The sequence below is a fragment of the Pan paniscus genome, chromosome 13 (genome assembly GCF_029289425.2).
Source record: "Pan paniscus chromosome 13, NHGRI_mPanPan1-v2.0_pri, whole genome shotgun sequence".
Classification (NCBI taxonomy): Eukaryota; Metazoa; Chordata; class Mammalia; order Primates; family Hominidae; genus Pan; species Pan paniscus.
The window spans coordinates 26411748-26438075 of NC_073262.2; the positions used below are offsets into that span (position 1 = coordinate 26411748).

Consider the following 26328-nt stretch of genomic DNA (forward strand, 5'->3'; position numbering starts at 1 on the left):
TAGATCCCTGTCGTGGATCAATTAATCTCCTAGGAAATCTCATAATGCAGAACATTCGGCATGGAACTGAACAGATTCTTGGGTGTGGAAAGGAATTTTGGTAAAATCAAAACCATATTTGTTTTTCATATTGAAAATGTTCAAGTCATTTTCTTTTCCTATTAGTATAACCATTTGGACAAAAATATCCATTTGAAATGCAGGTGAAATGTAAACTGCTACACTTCTACATAGACAATCCAGTGTATTTATACTTAATCCATAAAGGCATGATGTTACAAAACACATTTGTATATTATGAAGCCATCTGGCATCAAATTTTCCAATTTATAGACAACTTTGTATTTACATAACAAATTATTAAATCAACCATTTTTCCGGTTTATAAAAGGTCACTGAGGTACACACACAGTGTGTATAAATGCAGATAAGGCTGGTAATACATATTTACAGTAGATACAAATTAATCTTTCATATTTGAAGATAATGCTTTTTATATATTTTTTCTATATCAGACTCCCCACTGTTAGCAGGATTTCCCATGCTTGAGTTGTTTATTGCTTTTTGGCTCACTGATTTAATATTCACTTCTGGGTTGTTTACACATATGAATTACTAATGTTCTTATCTCTTTGGCTAATGCAAATGTGATAGAGTGAATGAAAGAAAAAGATGAACTAATTCAATATTACAGTTCTGGCTGGTTGATAATTTTTGTTCATGTCCCCCAAATGAATCAATGCACAACTCATTTGATATACTACATTGAAAAGTCTTGAGTCTTGCATTACACCATTCGGGCATAAATGGGCGAAGTAAACAAGATATCCAATTTTCAGCAAGGTCTAGTATTTTGTCTTTCTTTTCAGAAAGAGCAATGCCACCAACATCTTAAGCATCTTAGATTTTAAAATCTTAATGCATATATGCTTGTGACTTGCAAGGGAACACTGCAAACTGCATGGAAGATTACCAAAGTTAACAACAATGTGCTATCATGGTCTAAAATGAAAAATGAGTCACCTCGTAGGATATAAGAATCTTCCTAAAACTTACAGAAAGTGAAATAACTAACTGCCCTTTTCTCTTCCTGCAATTCTGCAGTGTTATGTTCAAATAAGAAGGCTGTGTTTACTTAAAAAACAGACACAGCAAAAACTCAAAGTCAGGGTCCAAATAAAAGACTAAAAGTGGCCCATGATATCACAAGGGATGAATGTTCTTAAAGCATTTTCATTCATAATGGCACTAAAAAGTACACGCCAAAAATGTTCCTTTAAATAAATAAAAACCCTGGTTTGCTTTTAATGCTACAAACAAGACAAATCACACAAAAGCTGCTCAGTTAATTTTCACTCATTTGAAATAATTTTTAAAACCTTCTTAGAGGTTTAGTTTATTCTCCTTGTGCTTCCTAGGACTGTTAAGGGACACAAAATAAAATTAGATTTCCTTTTCCAGCAGGAACTATTATGTTCTTTAAAGAAGAAAAAATTTTTCATCTGTTTCCATTCTTGGATTTGTTTCTTAAAAAGTTTATTTTAGGGAATAAAAATTTTGGTAACATAGAAGGCCTAGCCTTCATTTAAAAAAATGAATTGGCTTCAATACAAAGACAAAGAAATGGCTCTATGGGCAAAACTGAAGTGCGAGTGACCAATTTTTTAATTGTAAAGTAGGTGCAACATTTAAAAAAATGTTACAGCACTGTATGACCTGTAATGCTAACAATATTTACATTAACTGCTTACACAAAACCATATAACTCTAAGAGAGATGAAAAAAACCCACGTGGACTGAAACTACTACACCTAGCACCCATATCAAAGCCATAGCAACCAGTGAAATCATGGGCACAAACATACTTTACATGGTCTACTTATGTAAAGTATACAATGGGAGGGAAGCACAAACTGAATTAGCTCAAAATACCAAAAAGAAGGCTTGGTCAACACAAACTCAGCCTGAAGACAGAAAAGCAAAGGCTAAAAAATCTACATATCAACACATACACACATACAGACACACCCAGCATACAAACACACATGTCTGTCTGTCTGTGAATAAACAAAAATGTGTAGGAAAAAACAGTAGAAAAACAGGTTGGTGCCAAAAAAAAATGGACATTAATGGTTTAAACATACTAGCCACATCAACTTTTAACTTATAAACATGTGTCAACTAAACTACACAAAAGATTACTTCATGTGACTGCATGAAGGAACTGGGCAGGCAATCCCACCATTACAAGAGAGACAAAATGAACCTACCCCCAGAACGAAGGGCTCCTACTTTGAGGTCATGAAGCCCAGGGTAGCCAGTTGCATTCCATCAGGCTTGGGGGTAGGTTGAAAGTAGGAACAGAGGGACAGAGAGACACAGGAGACCTAGGGGAATAACTAAGAGCTGTTGCTATCAAAAGTGAGCCCAGGTGGCATGCTCTGTGCTGTGGCCCCAAGAAACCAACTTAAGGAATGACCTTGGTCTCCATTTTCCTGAGTTACTGGAACTCTGCTACATGACAGGACTGAGGAGTTTGGGTGGTGGGTGGGAGAGGAGCAGTAGGAGAGGTGGTGGGCAGTTTGAGGTGCTGAGCCTGCTATTGGAGAATCTCCTAGCAGCCTGAGTGGCAGACTGTTGCGTGAGCCCCAGGCTAGAGGACAAAGCAGTGCTCTCTAGGGGTTTAAGGGTTTGGGGCAGGGACTGGTGGTTCCAAGAATAAAGGGATAATAGATCCCTTCTTTTGACAATCCATCAACTGAAGTCAGGCTGGAAGCCTAAACTTTGCTTAACTGCCTGGAAGATAGGGTAATACCACCACCACAAAAATTGTGAGAAGAAGACGGAAAATTATGTTGTGCTACATTTCTTATTAATTACCTTGTACTTTACAATGGCTCACAGTTTTAGGTTTGTATACTTGTAATGTAGTATTTTCTCTCTACATTTGTTTCACATTTTTTCTTACTTAATATAATATAAATAATTTGGTTAATAGATTTAACCTGCACATTTTCGCCACATTAATATATATAAGAATCTGTTAATGGTATAAATAATTCTTTAAATAAAATAAATCTGATATGTTACACAATACTGATAAAAAAATTACCATTGCTAATAATTTTGTAAGCCACCTTAACTTCTGGGTTAAGTAATACTGATGAATGGATATGAAACTTGCTTTGATGATTCATATTTATTTTTGCCACTACAAAAAAATGAATTATTATCAATCTTACCTCTGATAATGGTTGCAAAGTGGGGTTTTTGCCTCCATGTACGGAAATAGAAAGTTTTACCTTGTCAGATATCATTTGCAAAAAAACCCTCAATTCTGAGCACCAGCGGTGGTGCAGTCAGTATAAGCTATCTGCTTCAACAGGTGGCTATCAAATGTTAACTACAGAAATGGCTGAGTAAAATATTCCATCTAAGATTTTTTTTATAAAACCTATTCTATTTTAAAACTTAGGTAAAAAAAATATGCAACAAATGGTTGCAGTTTCTGAATTCTTAATTTAGACCTGTGAGCCCTCATCCCTTTAGAAATCTGCAAGGTTGCAATTTCCTAGACACCCAAAATTGAGTCCAGTGCTTCCAGGCAAGGTTCATGCCAAACAGACAATATAAATGGACACTCAGTGGTGTGCAGTGTATGTCATAATTCAGATATTACATCATCATGCCTTTTCTCTGCTGTTAAATACAAAAACAGCATCTTTTACATTATCATAGAAAAGCATTTAGGTTGTATTTTTATTTATCACTTTACACTGGTAGTCTCTGGTAGGTGTACTCCATAGAAACCAAAGAATTTTGTACACTATTTCTTTGTACAATAAAAGATAAAGTGTGCATTAGGTACGCTTGTACATGACAATATTGTACAATATTTACATTTCTGATATCACCATGAAATTCTGTATTTTCTATATACAACATTGAAAATTCTTCAGAAACATTTGGACTATTTCTTATAATCACAATTTAATATTATAGAAAAAGAGTTTCTCAGTAATCTCTTGACCATTGATCACTCTCATCACACAGAGATTTTGATTGGCTTTTCCAGCATTCATTATCCTTCCTGATCAAAAAAATTTTGTATCACTGTTTCTTTTAGCACCCTGTGGTGGTGGTAGCTATCTGCCATAGTCTAAATATTGATATAACTGTGGCTATATCAATACCTATATACAGATACATCTGTGCATGTTCCTTTAATAAACACTGCGCATTAGTGGAGTAGTCTCTGTTATCTGGAGATCTTCCTCCTCTTGGGTTTGGGGGGTCTCATTTGTCTGTCACCCTGTGGGATTTGGTGTACCTGAAATAAAAAGGTAGAAAAAAAACAACAACAACAGAGGATGAAATCACAAACACCATAAAATTTCTGACAAAGAAACAGGGTAGGGAATAGACTCTGGCTTTCACTTTCAATTACTGATATCCTGAGGCACTTCAAATGTTTACCAAGACCCCAGATGTCAGTGTGCCCACAGTCACTACAGAGAATGCAGAATGCTAGAAACTGATAAGCAGTGCAACACTCTGGGGGTGCCAATAGACAGTGGAAAGCAAAGGATGAACTGGACAAAATCAAGTATGGGAAATGCAATGTGCAGTTGTTACCCCCATTGTCCATTTAAAACAAAAATAAAGCCTTCCCTGCCAGAGACCCTAGATCACCAATTTCACTACAGCCTGGAAGAATGCATAATTACACACCAAACATGCCCCTTTTTTTCCCTCACTTTGTCACCCACTTATTTTACAATGACTAGGAAGGGTCACAAATTATAAGAACATGCACACATAGCTCAGCCCAAGGATGTTTGTTCATAAGAAGAATCAAAATGGAAAAGAGAATACCACTATCATCTGTTGGCAGATCTGAAATTGTGTAGTCTGGGAGGAGCAGTTAATACAACTCACCTTTCTTTATGTACTAATGCAGGAACTAGCAACATTTAGTGCTGTTCATCAGATTGAGCAGTGGCTGAGCAGCATTAGATAGCAGGTATAATTTGGAGGAGGGAGTGATCAAATTGTCTTGTGGCTATTGGTGGAAAGGAGCAAGGTCCAAGACCTAGGAGAGGAGGGATGAACCCAAGGCAATGGTGTAGCAAATGCTTAATCAGCATTTCGACACAAGTCCATTTTAGCATTTTGCCAGTTTCTGTGGTGTAAAACTTTTACCCTGGCCAACCTTATGTCACAGGACTTAGAATTAGGAAGAGATGAGTACAATCGCCTCTCCGGATCCACTACAAGTTGGTTCAATTACATGCTTAAAAATAATGTTTAGACAGCAGCAAAGGGCAATGCTATCCAGACTTAAATGCAGAATGCTTTTAAAAAATAATATTTAAAAATTTTAAATAATGTTTATGGGTTTTTCAATCTGCCTATTCCTCCTAATCTTCTCCATACACATTTTTTAAAACCACTAGTCTGTAGTAAAGAGCCAAAACTTTTTATAACTGAGGAAAGAAACTTTTTATAACTGAGACTGCAAACTAGTAATCTGTGGACCAAATGTGGCCTGAAATGGTATTTTGTTTAGCCATATGGCACTTTAATATTTTTTAAAACAGTTGTCAACACATAAAAATGAGAAAATTTACTTCTAGACTTCTAGTTTTATATGAAAAATGGAAAGATCTTGCAACATGAACACAATTTCCCAGATGTCTAAGATCTGCTGGAGCATGGAAGGAATGCCTTCTGGAGAGAGCACATGACTCCCAGGTTGCCCTGATCCTTATTACTCTCAACTACCTGATTTCCACCAGGACCAAATGTCCCGAGGCAGAGCCGAGAGAGATGATGGCCAAACTCATTTTCTCTTTTTCCTGGGCAGGCACATTCTATGTTCTATTTCCTATTCTACTTGAGTTAAGAAGGCCATATGATTAGGTCAGGTCAGTGGAAAGTCAACAGAATGAGCTTCCAGGTCTGGCTCATAACACCTATGCTGGCAGTATTCTTAGCACGCTCTTTTCTTTTACCTTCAAGGCAAAATGCAAAGGATATAATGGAGCACTCTGAGGTCCTAAGAGAGGTGGTCACTAGATACAGAAAGAATCTGTGCCCTGGTGTGGAGCAACCCCTTCCTCAACCAGCACCAGACTCAAGTGGGTAATGGCTTATACTGTGCTGAGCCTCTAGATTGGTAGCCTACCCTAACCCATGGATCTTCACTGGCATTTCTCATCCATTCCAACTGCTGTCATACCTGGCCCACTTTACTTACTGATATTATTTGCCTGGCCCTAGAAAACATTTGAGTTTATAATCCCCAATCTAGATCTTTCCTATAATTTTATCAGGAAATTTAATGTCTCAGGGCTTAAATTCACCCATCTGCGAAATGATGGGTTGGTTGGATTACAAAATCTCTAAAACCTATACTAATCCCATCATTCAATTATCATTGGACGGTTTGTTGGGATTCAGATAACCTTGTAACATAAGGTCAAATAAAAGAAATTATTTTTCATGCTAAATAGCCTTAGACAATTCACATTTTTAACAGATTACCAAAATTATATTTTAAGTATTTACATCAGTCAATGTGTGAACTGGAGCATAACGATTAAACTTCTCACACTCAATGCTATTATATGCATAGTTCAATAAAAATGGGATATGAGAGGTCTATATACTCTTGATCTTGACCCCACTGTCTTTTTGGTTCAACGGACAGGACAAAATTTGCATTACTACATATATAGGCAACAGTAATGGCCATGGCCATTCACAGAGTCGAGTGCAGAAAGCTGTGGTTTGAACTTCAATATTTTGCTGCTTATATTTTAAAAGAACGTTATGTGGCAAAACAAAAGTTACTTATCTCAGGAAGAAAGACATAGTTAATGCGGTAGGTTTCTTTTTCTTAAATGACTTTGAATCTTTTCTGATATTTGTCTTTTTTTCTAGGCTAGTAATTTAGTATTGCTATGTGAGTTGTTTGACAATATTCAAGAGACTTTACCGAAAAGTGTAACACAATTTATTTTCAAAGAAACATAGTATAATGGAAAAATAAATTAACTTACAGTCCCAGACATTTTGTCCAGTTCACTCATGGCCTCATGAATAGCAGCTTCTAAATGGTTATTTAGCTTTCCACTTCTGGAATTAATGAAAACAACACATCAGATTAAAAAATTAAAGAAACAAAACTCAATTTAATTTCCTAATCAGAAAACAAAAGTACCAATTCCACGAGAGAAAGCCAATTTATACTCGCGTTTGGAAAATTCAGATGACAAAACATCACTCTGGGATTCTTACCACTGAATACTAATGATTAAAGTCACAGAACTACTAAAAAAAAGTTGAACAGATTGTGGGGCGGGGAGATGGACTTTTTCCTCTTCCACATGCTTCTTCCACAATCTGGTGATTTGGGAAGAAAGTTGGGCCACGGGTTCCATCTCCCAGAGACGCCCCTCATGCTCCCTGGCTCCAGCGGGCCCTGCGTTGCTTCTTGTTTCTTTCTCAGTCAGCCTGACTGTGTGATCAGAGGAAGGGCGGAGGGGCTGAACTGCAGGCTCTGGCCACTAGGGAGCTCCCTCTGCCCTCTCTGGAGCGTCCTGGCTCTGGAGTTGAGCAAGTGAAGACTGAAATCCCGGTGCGTGTTCCGGGGTGGGAAACAGCTTAACTCTGACGCACCTGAGGCTCCGGAGCCTGCCCCCCAGGGCCAAAAGCCAAAATGAGGTAACTATTTGAACAGATAAAGAATGACGGCCTCAGGGTGCCTATCACTTCTCTGACCTTTTCTCTCCACTTAGCATTCCATTACACATGTTTGGCCCGAATAACACACACGGTGCATCTGCCATTTTTGAAGCTTAGATCTATGAAGCTGTTGAACTAAAATCAGGTAAATCCATGCTACCCACCTCTGTGGTTATGTACACTTTGCCCATCCTGACTGTTAACTTGTTTTTCCTCCTTTATGCAATAAATAATTACTCATTTTTTCCAAGTGCTAAGGTGATTCTTTTCATTTATCCTGTCATGACAATTACTAGAAAAGCTGCTCGAGGTAACGTTTTCATAACAGGTGGTTAGCATGGGTTTCCATGAGTTAAGTCCTATCTTAGCATCTACCATGGAGACTGGAAATTTGCAGTCGTGGGAGAGTTTGGCTTACTGTTGTATTTAGTTTGGTTAGCATAGTGTTTTGAAACATTTTTGAACTTTAGTTCAGTTTACCATAGCTTTCCCTAGGTTTTATCCTCACACACCAGGACTGGACAATGCATACATTGAGTTTCTGTCTACACTTTGAGAACTCCGAGTTTTCCACCTCTGAGTTCTACAGTGCTAAACATACCGTAGATGCTCTATGTATTTGCTAAATAAAAATATTTGTCAAAGGTGGCCCAGATGGTCCTATGTTTCAAAAAATATATACGTACTTAGGTCAGTTTAACTGAAGGGAAAAATTAGTGTATTGGTTTTAACCAAATTAGAAGGGGAATATGGCATCAACCCCTACCTTTTGCTGCCCTGTAAGCTAGTCTTTAGCTTTTATATTTTTGTCATTTATTTTTAGAAATTTAAAAATGCAGAGGAGTACATAGGATAAAATAAACCTAATATATTCCCCTCCTGGAAGGAAATGTTAATAAATTCCTTTAAGTCTTTTATATTAAAAAAATAAAGCTGGAGTTCCCTGTTATCTATCCTGGTCCCATTTTCCCTCACCTTCCCCCCTCAACTTTTAGTCTGCTTTTATACTTTAATCTAGCATTGTTTTACGTGTGTTTTTTTTTAAACACACACACAAAAGGTGTCATGATATACATACTTCTCTTTTTTCTCCTTATAACTGTTTTAAATACCATCTAGTTTGTATAATCTATTCATTCCTTCTAACTGGTATATAAGAAGTTTTTTTATTATGTATGTACTGTCTTCCTTTTACCTACCCATTCCAGTTTCAAGGGGCCCTGGTCATCTCATGGAGTCAGTCTCAGTTGTTTTCCTAATGAGGTGTCTGCCAAGCAAGCTCCTGGGAGCACTCTGCAAGACCACCTAGGGTTTGCTGAGGCTGGGCTGGGGCCCCTTTTGCAGGCTGCTTGGCAAGGGTTCTGACAGTATTATCATTGCCACGTTGCCTGACAATATCACACTGTGTGTAATGTGTTAAATAAATTTATCCTTACTATTTCTTTTGTATGAACATAAGTTTGACGTATTAACATAAGTTTTATAAGACATTTATTTATTATAAATTTTGATTAAAATATCTTAGGAGTTTAAAATTGACTATATAAAGTTCTAAATATTTAAAATGAAGTTACAATGTTTTAATGAAAAACCTCCAGAGAACCTTGGTTCTCTCACATTTAATCTTAGTAAAAGAAATACCTGTTATTTATTTAAAAATGTCTATGTGCCAAGAATTTTTTTTTTTTTTTTGAGACGGAGTGTTGCTCTGTCGCCCAGGCTGGAGTGCAGTGGCGCAGTCTGGGCTCACTGCAAGCTCCGCCTCCCGGGTTCACGCCATTCTCCTGCCTCAGCCCCCCCGAGTAGCTGGGACTACAGGGGCCCGCCACCGCGCCCGGCTAATTTTTTGTATTTTTAGTAGAGACGGGGTTTCACCGTGTTAGCCAGGATGGTCTCGATCTCCTGACTTCGTGATCCGCCCGCCTCGGCCTCCCAAAGTGCTGGGATTACAGGCGTGAGCCACCGCGCCCGGCCCAAGTATTGTATTAAAACTCTATATACATTATCTCATTTAATCCTTACAATAATTTGATGGAATAGGTATTATGACAACTGTTTGTATGTGATACTTCATGACTTTTTAAGAATTGGTGAAATTAATTCTAATTTTGTAATGAAGAAAATGGATATTTGACTATAGTTTTCAAAAGTAATAGTCATGGGTAAAAGATTTTTACCTAACCATGAAAAATTGCAGTAACAATTACCATTCAAGCACAAAAACGATTCAGCATTACTTGTGGGAAAAAACAATTTCATGAGTTTTGTCATCTCATTCTTCAAGATATTTAAAATATTTGTAAACACCTTGCATTAATTCAAGCTAAATTAGTATAATGTTTCACCTTTAACACAACTTAGTAGTTAATAGAGGGAGAAATGACTACTTTTGGAAGAGAAAATAAATACATAGATGTGGGGCATGAAATTATTTGTATGTATCATGAGATTTGAGAGGTAAAGAGAGACTCCCCCAGATGTCATATCTGCAGACCAGCTACTGGTCAGGTCAGGGAAGAATGAACTTAAAAGAGGAAGAAAAAGCTCTATGAATTCAAGAAATGAACAATTAGTCAAAATTCAGTCTTTCAGTCCAGAGGGCCTCCCTGTGGAGTTTCTTCTACTATTTTCTATTCCCCGCTGACATTTAATAATAAACATTTTTACTAATGGACACTCTAAAACCTACTTGATTAAGTAATAGATGTTCATATAATCACATTTCTAATTATTAATGGAGATAATTGCCACTTCTCAACTTCATTGCCTACACTGTCACACATTATCTTTATCTTCACTAATTTTTTAAAAAGCCAGGTACACCTCTATGAGTAGTACAAGAAATAGGAGGGAAATGAGAAATTGCAAGTTGTTCTACACTGTCAGTTCAGAGTTTAAGTGACTCACTTCATACAGTACATAAGAAATTTGGGTGAGACCTAAAAGTCAAGAACCCTGAACTCTGAAACTGAATCCATGGGGAATGTATGCAGATCTCAGGAAATTTAACATGGTAAGTATCATTCCTTGGTTTTAAAGTGAAAATGTGATTTACTTAATCACTTTATTGTTTTCCAGCTTCACAAAAAATCAGGTTTCCCAAGAAATGTATACGTACATAGAGACAGAAGATTTGCTCCTCGCTTAAATGAAAACTATAACATATGTAAAAGCTGTGGAATTTTTCTTTAATAAAGCTATTTCTGCTTTGAAGTACAAAATTGCCCTAAGTAATGTATTAAATAAATATGTTACTGTTAGGATATAATTAGAACATATGTTTAAAGATATTTATTTGTTGTACAGTTTGATTGAGGATACTGAGGATTAAAATGACTATATAAAATCCCAAACATCTAATATGGTGGTAGAATGTTTCAACTGGCAAAAATAACAGATAATTTTCTTTCTTTCACCTGTATCTTTATAAGAAAAATAGCTATTTACTAAATGCCATGTGCCAGGTACTGTGCTGAGGCTCTCTCTATATTATCTATGTTATAACAATCCTAAAATAGGATTATGCCCATTTTAGAAATGAAGAATTTAGGCTCAGGGAGATTACGAACACACAGCTATGAAGTGGTAGAAACAGGACTTGAGTCCAGGTGAAAAACCAACCTCTTAATTATCTTGCTCCAAATGACACCTTCCTTTTTCAGCCTTTTCCTCTTTTCTTCTTCCCCTCAGTCTACAAAAGTAGTCAAATCTTTGTCATTTAAAAAATTCTTTCTTCGTTATTTTTCAGGAATTTTTCACATTATGGGTAGAAAGAAGAGTAAATAATCTACATCTCCTCTCCCTATTTCCTTATTCTTATTTAATAGCCATTTTGTGTGTATACCCATCACTCTACTGGAAACTGTTCTCACTGAAGTTTACCAATGACCTTCAAATTGCCCAATCTGATGGGGATTTTTCAGTTCTTGTCTTACTGCACCTCTGTTGATCATTTTGTCAGTCTTTGACTTCTGAGACTCTGTCTACTTTCCCTGATTCTCCTCCTCCTCACTGACCATTCTTCCCATCTTCTTCATTCTATTGCATGTTCAATCCTTAGCCTACTATTCTTTAAATTGGTCAAAGTATCTTTGTGTGACTGCAGTCATTTGTATACTGTCAAATACCACTTCTCCCCAGTTTCAGACACGTATGTCCAGCCTATCCTACAGGCACCCCAAACTGTACTCAACAGCTTCCCCCTGTAACCTCCACTTCAGTCAGTGTTTCTACAACCTACCAAGTCTCCCAATCTGAAAACCTGAGAGCTGTCCTTGATTTTGTTCCCTTTCCTCTACATTCTGATCAATCACCCCATGTTCTGTCTATTTTACCTCCTAAGTATTTCTTGACCACATTCCTTCTTTTCCATCCTCATCCCCAACTCCACCAGCTCCTGGTTTGGGTCCTCGTTCTCCCTTGTATTCTGCCATGGCTCCTGAACAATCTCTTCATCTTCAATATCGTTGCCTTAAAATTTGTCCTTGTACACGGCCATACCTAAGGTGAAAAATCTGACCACCTGCCCCCTTTAGGCACTTCCAAAACAATAAAACATCCTATTGGCCCTTACTAGGCCCTTCATGATCTGGTTCCCGCTTATACGTCTTATATCTTCCCATCCGATACTTTACAGTCCCCCAAATCCAACTGCTGCTCTCATCTAAACACTATCCCACCCCATCTTGGTCTTTGTTTCCTTTGTGTGGCTGATGCCTATGTAGTGTTTAAGGCTTGGCCCACATATCTTCTCCTCTAGGAACCCTTCCTTTACCTGCTTTTTCCCTGTGACCCCAAAATATAGTATATATATTGCTGTTGTTGCAATTTTGACATTTGAATTACTTGTTTCTGCATCTGTCTCTTTCACTAAACAGTGAGCTTCAGGGACTGTAGCACTGTTCCTGGCACAGATTTTTTTTTGCTAAATTTGTCTTCTTAAATTGGGAATAAATGCATAAATTAAAAAATGATTTGGTTCAACATATAATTTATCAGTTGTGGGACTTTCAACTAATTATTTAAAGTATTTGAGTCTGAGTGTCCGCATCTGCAAATGGCTCAGTAATTTTGGCCCATCTCGTGACTGGGAGAATAAAATGATGAATTTGCAATTACATGTGCAAAATGTAAAGCATTCTACTGGGCATCGAAAAGGAAAGTCTGTCTGCTTAGACAATAGTATGGTAAATAAAGTTCTTTTTATAAATGTTAGTTTTGTATTTTCTACTTTTACTTCTCCAAACTGTACTTTAAGTTTATGGTTATCATGAGGAGAATTCCTTTAGATAGCTCTCACATTAATTTACTACAAATAGGAAATTGGCTTTGAAGAAACATTTTTAAAATTGTAGTTTGTTTTTCATTACCTTTCAGAAATTGCTTAATAGCAAATACATGGGGAAAATCCAGCTCATTTCAAGGCAGTGTATTTGAATATTTGGAGGAGTTATTTTATTTCTGTTATTAACTTTATTTTGTACATAATCCAAGTAACTGGCATGTTTCACTGTAGGAAACATTTTCAGGGCTCCTTTACACCAAAGAAATGGGTACTGTTGAATAGTTTACAGCAACTGGCCCACTGCAAATTTGTGATGTAGGTAATTTGCAATTTTCCTCCTTTTATCCAGACCTTGTATTAATTTTAGTGGCCTTATCTTGTTGCTAAGCTCTGCATAGCAAGTGTGCTTCAGTAAGAGTAGAAGGGAACTTGATCCCTGTTTTCCTTATCAGGTCTAGAGGGATGTTATCCGGCAATTAACTTGGCCTTTCACACAGCCAGTACCAATTTGCCACCTTTTAAAGGAGTCCGGGACATAGAGACATAGGAGTTTGCCCCTTGCAGCTGTCATCTTTTCAGTTACCTTTTATTGAGGTGAAGAGTCTTCCTAAGATTTGTTGACTTCTAAAATTATGCCTCTGGCCAGAATTATGGGAAACACCATAAAGTGAAAGAGAATGCTTTTTAATAGATATTACTGATATCATTATATAAGCCTTCTATGCAAGATACACTACGAATCATTCTGATCTCCACTTTGTAAGTCTTGATGTACAAACAGAAGTTAAAATGGTATTTTTAGAAAGACGACAATACATAAACACATTAAGCCTATGTGTCAATATTTGGGGGGAAATGTGAGGATCATTTTGCAAATGAATAAAAATTAATTAATATATAATTTTTGGTTGCTTGATAATGCGGAAATTAGTATAGCAACTGAACAGGCATATCAATTACATATTTTTAAATAGCTATGTACATATAGAGAAGCACATTTGTAGTTCTCTACCTTAATATGAAATAATAGTTACAATACATAAACATACATTGTATCACAGTAAAAACTATGTTTCTAATATTATCTGCTTGTCTGTACTACATTTACTCAGAAAATAAAGATTTAGAAAAACTTGAATAATACTGGCCTGAAATTCAACTTCTTGTTGTAATTCCAAAGAAAACTTACTATTAAGTCCACACCCCTGATGCAACAAAAAAAAATCTTTATTTAGCATCACTTTGACTAGTAATCTGCCAGAATTATTTACATGTGTACAACGAGGGGTATTTACTCCCCAAAGTATTTGAATTGCAAATGGATTGATTCACTACACTTTCAGAGCCTATTTAATTGCTATATGTTGAGAATATTAATTATATTTTATTTTCCACTAAATGAGAGGAATGAAGATGCAGGGAATGAAGAAAGAACAGATGAAGAGGCAAATATTACACATAGTGTAAACATAAAATGTTAAGAGGATATTTTCCATAATCACTAATTTGGCTTGTCTATAATGGTCCTCTTTGGTGGTAACAAACTTCACTTAGGCAGGCCACAGCATGGACAGAATCAGTGAGATTTCGTTGTCCCTTTGATGGAAAAACAGTAAATTATATCCTGGAAAAACAAAGTAAAATTTTTGAAAAGTGCTTACTTTCTGTTCCTTTTCCGGACACGGCTGTAGGCTTCCAAACCTTCTGTTAGTGTCTTCAACTTCTCGGGCTCCACCTGAGTGAAGGTATGAAGACCAAACCACATTACCCAGACCTGTAATTGTTAAACACGGTTTTTACTTTCCTGCCGTACAAGCAGGTGCTGCACTGGCGGGGAGGGGAGCCTTAACCTTCACTACCTTGTCAAATCTTCTGTCCTCACTCAATCATTAGAGGTTGATTCTGTGGCTCCAGGCTGCAACATCAGTGGAAGTGAAAAGCTGTTTGGCTTTAAAATTGTCAACATTTTGAAAATAATATTTTGGGAATAAAATCTGGAATTTAAACAACCTTCAATTCACAAAATCATAAAAATCAGAGATCCTGGTTCACTTTCTTAGCAAAAGCAAATCTGTAGTATCAGACTACTGTGATATAAGTATCAGGGGAAGACAAGAGAGGTAGTTAGTGAAGTGGGTGGGCCTTGGGCCAACAGATCAAAGTTTGAATCCTACTTTTCACTTCCTGGTAGGAGTAAAACACATTTTCTGAGCCTCAGTCTCCTCTGTAAAATGAGGACAATAATACCTACCTTCCTGCTAGAACTGCTGTGAAAATTAAAGTGTGACAAGTCTTGCTGAACACTTATCCTAGCATACAGCAATGATCATGACCTAGTACACATTTGGCTCTGCAGAGGCCATAAAACGTGAGAAGAGGGTGTTGCTATGCCTTGTGGGTGTGTCCTTTGTCTTGTCTTGCTTTATCACTGCCAGTCTGTGTGTGGTCAGCTATGTCAACAGAGGTCAGCCACCAAGTGTGGTGGGGGGATATGTGTGTGTGTGGAGGGTGCAACCTTTGCTGCACACTCCTGAGAATCTCTATCATGGTTCTTGAAGCCACCTCCCCACAATAAAAACAATAATTAGGAAAACTTGTATGTGACTTGGGAATAAAAGCACTTTTAGAAAAACATGGCTATTTTTATTCTGTAAACACACACACACACAATCTAAGTAAAAATAGTGTTGTTTGGTATGGAAGCATAGTTTCAAGGCAAGTAACTCAGCTATTCAGTTGGGGCAAAAGCCAGCCACTTTACTCCCATTTCTCCTCCAACCCCTGCTACTCCCCTCCAATCCACTGTTACATAAAAATACAGAGTTAAACAAAATGCCTCATGGGTAAGAAAATAAACACTAATAAGCAAGGAAATGATTATCAACTTTTGTCTTTGTGTCCCCAAGATTGACTCATGAATGTCCTTTAGAAATAACTTCTCTATGACCCCTTCAAATCTAGAACACAGTTATGATTAACAAGAAGTTTTCATTATTAAGTCTGAAAACAAGCATTTCTAATATTCAATGAGAAAAACAGTCAAATATGGAAATGTTTTCCTTTTCATGTTTTTGTATTTTGCCCAAACAAATGTCTTATACACACAAGCTCATACATACCCAACTCACTGTGTGCCAGCACAAGAGACAACTTTGTTCCAATAACACTTCACATAAAGAAAAGTGTCCTATTGGGTTACTGGGACCACTGGAAAAGCTAAAGTGAGCTAAATGTATCCATGTGTTGTTTAAAAAAAAAGATGCCTGGAAGCACTTTCATATTTCATGTTAGAAATGAGCCTCCATCTTGTATTCACTCACATGAAGGGGATATGAAAGATGCTTTGCATATTTCATTTTTGTAATCAGTAAATGATTCCACTTATATTTAAATAAGCTTCTTGGCAGCAGGAAAGGAGCTGTGCTATATAACATAAACTTCTATTAGACTTAAACTGGTGTAGCGAGGGACTTCAGAAGGGGTTCATCAGGTCACAGAATCAGAGTCACAGTGAAACAAAGCAAGACACAGCAATTAAAACTTACCCCATTGGTCTTAATTTAAAAAACAAAGTTAGGTCGAACTATTTTTTTAAGTCTTCAATTTTTATTTTTAATTAATTATGGACTAAGGGACAGTAAAAACATTTCTTGTGCATTTATTATGTAAAAGGCACTGTTTTATCATTTAATATGATACTACTGCAAACTAGTATTACTTTTATGTTATTACAGATGGGACTCGGTGCATTTAAATAACGTGACCAGAATTGAAACTCAGGTCTGACTCCAAAGTGCTCAACTTCTCTCCACCATACCAACTCCAATATACATTGAAATATAGTCATTTTATATATATATAGCATTTATATATATAAAATTACACACACATATATAAAATACACACACAGGCACACTCAAAAATTTAGGTCAAACTATTTAAAATCATATTTCTACAAAATTTAGATGACAACTTGCCCAAATTTATATTCAATTTTTTTATGCTTGAATAATTTTCCAGGGATATTTTTTCTGAACTAATACTCTACCATGGTTTCTTCATTTAAATCTGCCTCTAAGCCTCTAACATACTCTTATAATGAACTATGTTATTTATAAAGGATTAAATGACCTCGAAAAAGAAAGCAAATATAGTCCTTCTGAAACTAAATATAAGTAAGATATATATCACTGTGCATTTCTGCTATAACAAGATCATACATATTCAGAAGAAAGTTTAGTTTGTTTCAGGATTTTAGCACTTTACTGTGTTGTGAAATATAGATGAAGAGTGTGTGTTTTTTCTGGGGAAATATTCATACATTTGAAAAATATTCAAGAAACTTTAAAGATACCCCCGCCCAAAATGGTATCAGAGAACAACAAAATAAATTCAATTTCTAGTTAAATAGAAATCATGTTTAATGAACACTCCCTTGTAAATTACTTAGCTAACTTGTAAATTTTAAAAAGTACCAGGAAATCAAATACATAAATGTAACATTAAAAAGGTTAAACACACACAAATATTTGTATAAAACTTACACTAAAGGAGCAACTAATTTAAGATAATACTTTTATCTGTAATTATAATCTTGTATTCTTGTACGATCACAAGCCAGGAGTTTCATAAATTATTTAACTCTATCTTAGTGAGAATTTAGGAGAGGGCTTTATCATTTATCTTTACTCATCATCTACCCACACAGTTTCATGCTGATAGCAATGATGCTAATAGTACTGGCCATCATGGAGTAACTCTTTACTCACGTCATTTAAGAATCATAAAGCTACCTGGAATTTATATGTATTCATAGTTTACTTATTCATGTATAAATGTACACATATGTTAAATGTTAATTTTTTTTAACAGGGTCTTGCTCTGTTGGCCAGGCTGGAATGCAGTGGCGTGACCTTGGCTCACTGCAGCCTCGACCTCCTGGGCTTCAAGTAATCTTCCCACCTCAGTCTCCTTAGTAGCTGGGACCACAGCTGTGTGCCATAATGCCCAGCTAATTTTTTAATTTTTTATTTTTTTGTAGAAACAGGGTTCTCATTATATTGCCCAAGCTGATCTCAAACTCCTGGGCTCAAGCGATCTGCTTGCCTTAGCCTCCAAAAGTGCTAGGATTAAAGGCATGAGCCACCGTGCCCTACCAATACTTTTTGACTATTAAAAACTCTTCTTTCATTCAAATTGTTTGGATATAATAATTCTTCAACATAAATAGTTTTATAGTTTGTTCAGTGCGGATAGAAACATATTCATAAAGCCAGACATTACTATGTGGTAGATGATTAAGAGTTTTTCTGAACAAGGCTGAATCTCTGGTTGCTTATTTGCTTATTTTGTTCAGAAGGCCCATATTACACATTTGATAATTTAACTAAGTTTTTGATTTGGTGTCAGCACAGTGGGACCTCATGTATCTCAGAAGAAACTTAAAGTCTGACAAAAGAAGACATAACCTTTCAGAGAGCCAAACCAACCCTCGAAAGAGAGGTATAATACATATTTGAAGAACCTGGATCTGGCTGGGGATGGTGGCTCACGCCTGTAATCTCAGCACTTTGGGAGGCCGAGGCGGGTGGATCATCAGGTCAGGAGTTCCAGACCAGCCTGGCCAACATGGTAAAACTCTGTCTTTACTAAAAATACAAAAAATAGCTGGGCATGGTGGCAGGCATCTGTAATCCCAGCTACTCAGGAGGCTGAGGCAGGAGAATTGTTTGAACATGGGAGGCTGGAGGTTGCAGTGAGCCGAGATCGCACCATTGTACTCCAGCCTGGGCAACAGGGCGAGACTCCATCTCAAAAACAAAACAAAAACCAAACAAACAAAAACGAAGAACCTGGATCAATGATCCTAGATCACTTTTAAATAGAGCTGGTTAACCGGAGATGATGTTAAAATTTTCTGCAGGCTTTAATCTTGATAACACCTCTCTGTGTGAATTCTTTGGTGCTCCTTATTGCTGAAGCAGAGCTGTTGTGCAAACGTCAAAGAATAATGGAGCACTAGCCACATCATCGATCTTATAACAGAGTTGACCTCAAGCTCCCCTTTTCAGTCTTTACTTCCCCATTCCATTTCTACAAAGTCCTGTTGTTGGGGAATGGCATAATGTAAGGAGTGCTACATATAGAATAGAAGACCAGGGTTGGGACCTGGCTTAACTACCTGTGATTTGTATTCTTTGGGATGCCACTTCTCTGAGCTTCAGTTCTCCCATCTGTAAAATGGGGATAATTCTGCACATCTTTGTGGGTCATTGAAAGGATCTAAAATGACCACGAACATGAAGGTGCTTTATGAACACCAAAGCAGTCAAAGGGCCACTGGTGGTATGTAAAATTATCTAGGTAAAACATGGACAAACCTTTAAATATTCTTTTTTAGTTTTTTTTTTTTTTTAGAGACAAGGTCTCCACTCTGTCACCCAGGCTGGAGTGCAGTGGTGTGATCATAGCTCATTGTAACCTTGAATTCCAGAACTCAAGTGATCCTCCCACCTCAGTCTTCCAAGTAGCTAGAATTATAGGGGTGCACCACCATGCCTGGCATGCTCACTGCAGCCTTGACCTCATGGGCTCAAGTGATCATCCTACCTTAGCCTCCCAAGTAGCTGGGACCACAGGTGCACAGTATCATGCCCGGTAATTTTTAACAATTTTTTGTAGAGATAGGGTTTCATTATGTTGCCCAGGCTAGTCTTGAACTCCTGGCCTCAAGTGATCCTCTGACCCCAGACTCCCAAAGCACTGGGATTATAGGTGTGAGCCACTGTGCCTGGCCTCCTTTGCATATTTTTAATAGTTATATTATTCATATAAGTTTACATTAGAAAAATACAAGTAACATTATGATTTTACATATACAATATCCTAGGATAAAACTTAAGTTGTTTAAATCTAAAAAGTGGCTTGAATAGTGCCTAGTACATATGTGCCTAATAAATATTTATTGAATGAATCAATTAAGTGATAAATTTAAAGAAAAAATTTAAGTAAATAATAATATATGTAATATGCAGCTTTAGCTGAAGTCTGGGAAATATAGCTCTGAAGTAGAAAGCAAATATGAGGCATTTATTAGGTTCATTATCAAACATTTATTAAATAGTAAATATTAAAAATAATATATATGTTTTTAAAATAACATCTTCAAACTGAAAAAATTTCTGCTAACTTAAGTGCAATATTTCAATATTTTTTAAAGACTGGGAATTAATATTAAATGATAATTTAGAGTAAAAAGTTGATTCACCTGTGACAGAAAGGATGAACCTAATTGTTTTCCAACAATAGTACAATAGTTCTCATGGCAGAGTACTAATCATTCCTTTAAATGAATCCCAATTTTTTTCAAATGAACTAACCAAATTCTCTTTATCACAATTTAGTGGCATTATCTGAGGCCTTTTTCGGTGCTTCCTTTCTTCTTCACTTTGGATAGCAGTGTTTTTAAGCACTGGGGAAGTACATTACAGGACGGGGGTAAATCCATTCTAAATGTGACTACAATTTGATTTGCATATCAATCCACAACACACAGATAAAATTAAATGTTTCAGATAAACTTGTAATTTCTAAGGAAACAATGTTTAAAAGTTCATGTAACAGAAGCAAATAGTTGCCTCAGACCTGAGATTCTATTTCCTGCTTCCTATCTGAAATTGTATGAACAAGCTCATGTAGTCTGTGTTGGGCTCAGTTATCTATGCGAATGAAGATAGGCCTCCTAGTCCTCTTTAATCTGGCTCAGGAAAAAAGTTCACAATATTTCACAGTTCACTACAGTAAAGTTTACAGTTCTTTTACTCAGCTTAGTCTTTTTCTTTATATTCACATTTTTGGTCTTTGCTAGTTCTTCATTTTTATTATCTTTCAAATTCTGATCAGGAATTGACTTTGTTGGCCTGGATTTTATCTTTCTTATTACTTTTGAGAAACTATTTTGCTCCCTTTCAAGGAGATTCTGGTGCTGACAGGGCATTGATTGCCTCTGTCACACCACCAACCAAAATGCAACCCAAGTATTGTGGATGCTATGGTAGAGAGAAAAGGATTCATTTCCAACAGCGGTTAAGAAAATGTATAAGGTAAAGTGAATACACCAAGAACATTCTCAACAGAGAATTATAGTACCAAAGAATACAAACAGCTAACACTGATAAACACAGAAAGAACATTCTTCAAAGTAAAATGTCTGAACATCACAGGAGGACGCACCTCCCAAAGTTAGTACCCGGGGCTCAACTTCTTAAGTTACACACCCCCAGAATGCAAGGTAAGTTGTCTCTGGCTATGCTCCATGCTGTCAAAACACATGTGTGTGTGATGCTGAACTGACATACAGAAAATGTATTGCCCCCCAATAGATTTGGTTATGAGTTTTAATAAAGATAAGTTTTGTTGGTTTTGAACGACTATTCAGAGAGCTGTTTTTATCTCTACTTGCCAGAAATAACTGTATGGAAAAAAGTCAAAGAGCAGTTTTGAAGAGGGAACACCCTACCCACTTATGCTTTGAAAATAATGTCTTCATTTAACCAGGTAGTGTAGAACAGAGATGTAGACCTTTTTTTGGTAATCAGGTGTCTCTGTATCTGTCCAACAACAGTCATTTCTTTGAAAAGAAACCTTTTGGTGCCAGTCTAGTAATAAATTATTTCTTAAATTTGGCTTGGGTCAGAATATACATTAAATGTAAGAGCAATGATATATGAAGACCAATGGGAGGATGCTCAAAAAGTAAAAATGATCTATGCAGAAAAAAATAAAAATTTTAGTTTTTGATTATTACTGCTTGAGAGGCAACCCTTTTAAGCTAGTTAACATAAAATTAAAGATGACAGATGACAATTATAAAATATATTTTAGAAAACAAGAGCATTTTCTTTAAATTTAAATAGTTATTGAAATAGGTACATAAAGATAACCATTTCCTCCATTGTTGCATAGGCTTAAAAATGTTTGCAAATTAAGGCATAGAGGTGTAATGTCAGAGGTAGCCATTTTCTTCCCAAGAATTCCCTAACATTACGCCAAGATCTGGAAGTGAATCTGTCTGGTTCTGGCTATGCACTGGAGCACAGCACCGAGGTCTTATTCCTGGTCACTGAGCCACGAACAGTAAAGGGTTCATGGTTCAGAGAGAAACTTGCACCAGTTATTTAGAACAAGTATAACTATCTCCCAGAGTGTACTTCAATTTTTTTTATTTTTTTGATTTTTTAAATTTGAGACAGAGCCTCGCTCTGTCGCCCAGGCTGGAGTGCAGTGGCGCGATCTCGGCTGACTGCGAGCTCCACCTCCCGGGTTCACGGCATTCCCCCGCCTCAGCCTCCGCAGTAGCTGGGACTACAGGCACCCGCCACCACCCCCGGCTAATTTTTTTGTATTTTTTAGTAGAGACGGGGTTTCACCGTGTCAGCCAGGATGGTCTGGATCTCCTGACCTCGTGATCTGCCCGCCTCGGCCTCCCAAAGTGCTGGGATTACGGGCGTGAGCCACCGCGCCCGGCCCAGAATGTACTTTATTACAAATTGTTAACCAAGGGAAAAAACACATTAGGAAGGAGATAGCACTTCCTGAGTGGTATAATACAAGGCACATAATGTCCTCCAATGCTGTCACATAGCTTCAATCTTAGGAAAGTAATACATACAGGCAATTCATCCCAACTTTTCACAGGCTGTTAAAAATCTCCACTAATTAATATTGTTTTACGTGTGAAAGAGAGTTATGTGGGAAGGTAGAGGAAGAAAGTCTGAGTTGATTTTTTTTAGAAACATTGAGGAAAGAGGAACTTTTAATTTCACTCAACAAACTGAGTGCTTTAAAACGCTTTCAAGTGGAACTCCTGCTTGAAATTAACAGCTAACACTAACTTATAATCAGATATGCCAATTTGTACATGATTAAACATAGTTATGAACTATTTCATTCATTGACTGTAATCCTTATAATCCTTTACTCTCAACCTGGTTAATAAATCCTTTATACATGGACAATGCAGAGGTAAACAATAACTAAGGTCAAATTACCACAATTCCATAATGGTGGAACCTAAACTAATAAGACTGTCTAACATAAAGGGCAGAGAATAGGAGGTTAATGTTTACTGAACCTCTTTGATGTGCTAGATAATAATCTACAGTATTTCACTGAATTCTTAAGGCATCTCTTTGAATAGAAATTAATATTCTCACTTGAAAGAGGTGAGTAGCCTGCAGCTTCTAGGAGATTAATATACCTACTATGACCACTTAGGTAACTGGCACAGCTAAGATTAGGCTCACATCAGAGTGCCCATAACCCATGCCTCTTTATGCTACACCCTGCTTTTCCTCTAGTTCTCTGCAGACTGTGTTTATACAGTATTCGATGTCTAAAAACCATACCTTTTAGGAAATCATCTCAGAAACTACAGAACATGTCTAATGCATATCAATAATCTGCTACATTTACTATCCCACCAAAGACCAAAAAGGCCTTTCTAAGATCATAAGCTGACCAAGTCAGTTACTATTATGACCAACAGTGTCTGCTAAAATATTAATGTATTGACAATGGGGAGGTCTCAGCCCTTGGCAATTATCAGTGCTCTGATCACACAGCATTGACTTCCTTAGACCAGAGACCATTCACGCAACCTAAAAATAGGAGAGGCACCCAGCTTGTTTTGAAATAGTAATCTTCTATCCTGTCAATTAATTATCTTTATTTTCTATTTTGCCTGCTTCCATAAAGAATTTGGAGTGGCTTGCTGAGAACAAAGCCTGTAACTGAAAATAATAAATGATACGTTGTAGGGTGGAGTCAGGGGTAATAAATCTATTCTAAAAGTTGAGTTAACATAGATTTTTATCTGGTGGGATCTGACAGAATCTTGGATTCTTTGGTGGACATAGAAATAGTATGAAAGCTGAGAAGCTAAGAAAGTTTAAAGTGATAATGTAGGAAAAGTGTTTGGCAATTTTTTTCTTCCTAGACACTACAAAGATAAACACTATGGAAAATGATCCCACATTCCACATTAGCAAGGCGGAATGAGAAAAGTTTTACTATAATAAACAGATTTGGACCTAGTCTCTGTCTTTCTGCTTTAGACTTTCTAAAAATGTCAGGCATTGCCATAGTGTACAGAAGGTAAACTAAGGCAATGCTTACCTTTCTAGAAGCAGAAGTCCAGTTATTAGTGTGTAAGGCTTTATCCAACATTCTTGGGCATTAAGGAGTTCTACATAAATAAAATTACATCAAAATTGGTTCACCTGAATGAGTAACAAATTTTAAAAAGTGTTCTACTAGACATCTCTCTGAAATACATCACGTTTTGTCTTATACAGATATTGAACATAGTTTTACTTTTTCTTCCTGAACTAGGGCCATTAACATATCAGACACTTGGCTTGAAGTCAGACAGACCTCTGTTTGAATTTTTACCTTTTCTGGTGTTGTAAAATGAGAACTTTGACTCACGGAGCATCACTAAATAAGGTATTAGGAAGTCTTGTTTTGTGTTGTATAGAGGAAAAAATAATGTTTATGAAGTAGTACTTAGTTTACTTATGCGCAAAAGTGTGGTAGGTCCTGAAAGGAACAGGTTTTTAAAAATGCCGAGTCCTTAGCGCTTCTAAGGCTGTTATACCTTGCTTTTTAAATGATAGATAAATGTTTCATGTATTATCATTAATATTTTATTGCATGTTTTCAGTTTTTCACCTCTAAATGTGTGCTTTAAATTAAATTCTCTGAATTACTAAAAATACTTTTAGTATATAGTATATCTTGATATAAAGGTTTTTACTTGAGAATCCAAAATGACAAGGTCAGCCAGTGAGAGGAGGAATATATGAATTTACAGCAACAGTTTTATGTTTCCTATTACAATTCATCTATTGCCAAAATTAAGGAGGAAGAATCTGGATTTTAAAAATATTACTTTATAGTGGAATGAATACTACATACTACTTTGCTTATTTAAGTGAAGAAAAATATTTTTCTCTTCGTTTTTTTTTTTTTAAGTACATCTCCCCTAACATCAGTGAATACCTCAGTCTCAGGAGTTTTCGAGCACAGATTAATCAGAAGATCTAGACCATTGTTTAGTGTGAAATGTGTTAAAAGTACATGCCTTTATTCTCCTAAGGGCATAAAGAGATATTTAGACAAGGCATTTAGGACAGGGAGAATGCTTCCAGGGAAGGGAGGCCATAATCTTTTTTTTTAGTTAAGCTTTTGGTAAAATGGCACATAAAAAAGACTTAGTTCGTTTGCACAGACATTGTGAAACAGTTCAATGTCTACATCTTGTATTTGTAGCAGTTCCATTTATATCATAAAAGCCCACTTTTTCTGTTTCTAATTATTTCTTGAATAAACTGTCAAAAATATTTAGGTTTTTTAACCTAAAGAATGTTTGTCTGAACTCAGAGAGTAGAGAGAATAAAATATTTTGTGAATAGGGGTATGGAATTCATTTTCTTATCAAATGTACAAACATTATGGCCAGAGTGTATCCTGACAAGTATATATTAGGCATTATGAGCAAGGTTTTAGGACCTCCTAGTCATTTGGAGAAAGACAATCCTTTTATTGTGCTGGCGAAAATGCTTTTGGTTTCCTGTCATTAAACCTAAGTGCCAGTGAAAGTTTGAGCACAGTTGAAATTGCTTTATACAATACACTCTTTACGAGAATAACATATACCTGTAAGAGTAATTTTTATTACCTAAGAAGATGAAAAATTATACGTTTTTCATCATATGGGGGAATATGCATAATTATCTCCTCCTGGTCAGATATAAATTTTTCTATCTACTTTAAACACTCTGCATATTTCTTGCCTAGTGAGCCAATTCCACCATTATTGTAAAGGCCAAAAAAAAAAAAAAAAAAAAAAAGCCCAGAAGACCCCTACTAATTTCTTTTAAATTGAACGGTAGTTTCATGGAGAAGCTTTCATTTAATTTATGTGATCTAATTGTGTTAAGTAGAACCAGACTATGAGGTTAAACATTTCCATATGTTTTAAAGGCCCAGAACTTTTGCTGAAAGGAGACATCATTCTGAACTCAGACTTTACCTGCTGCTTCCAGAAATGGCTGCAACTCCACCCAGACTGTACCCCCTTCCCAGCTGTGTATGCCACATGTAAGCACATGGAGGAGATGCCGTCCCCTGGCGCAACCGTTGCCTGGGGGGCCTTACCCCAGCCACACTCCTGGACCTCCAAAGGCTACCAGATTTTTTTCCCCAGTCATTGACACTTGCCTTCCTCCTCTGTG

At 36.6% G+C, this 26328-nt stretch overlaps 1 protein-coding gene across 7 annotated transcripts in view; it reads right to left on the reverse strand.

Moving 5' to 3' along the window:
• Positions 1–1647: 1647 nt before the first annotated feature.
• MBD5 (methyl-CpG binding domain protein 5) overlaps positions 1648–26328 on the reverse strand; it is a 497156-nt gene continuing 472475 nt past the window's right edge. For 4 of the 7 annotated variants that reach the window (XM_063595139.1, XM_063595136.1, XM_063595137.1 and 1 more), the window contains 3 exons: positions 14695–14807; positions 7065–7140; positions 1648–4330 (listed from right to left, as the gene is read on the reverse strand). In XM_063595139.1, the coding sequence (XP_063451209.1) occupies positions 4259–4330; positions 7065–7140; positions 14695–14807 (261 nt within the window). In that variant the 3' untranslated portion in view covers positions 1648–4258. The remainder of the gene's footprint in view (positions 4331–7064; positions 7141–14694; positions 14808–26328) is intronic. The other 3 variants (XM_008969801.5, XM_034954025.3, XM_063595140.1) reach the window with 1 other exon arrangement.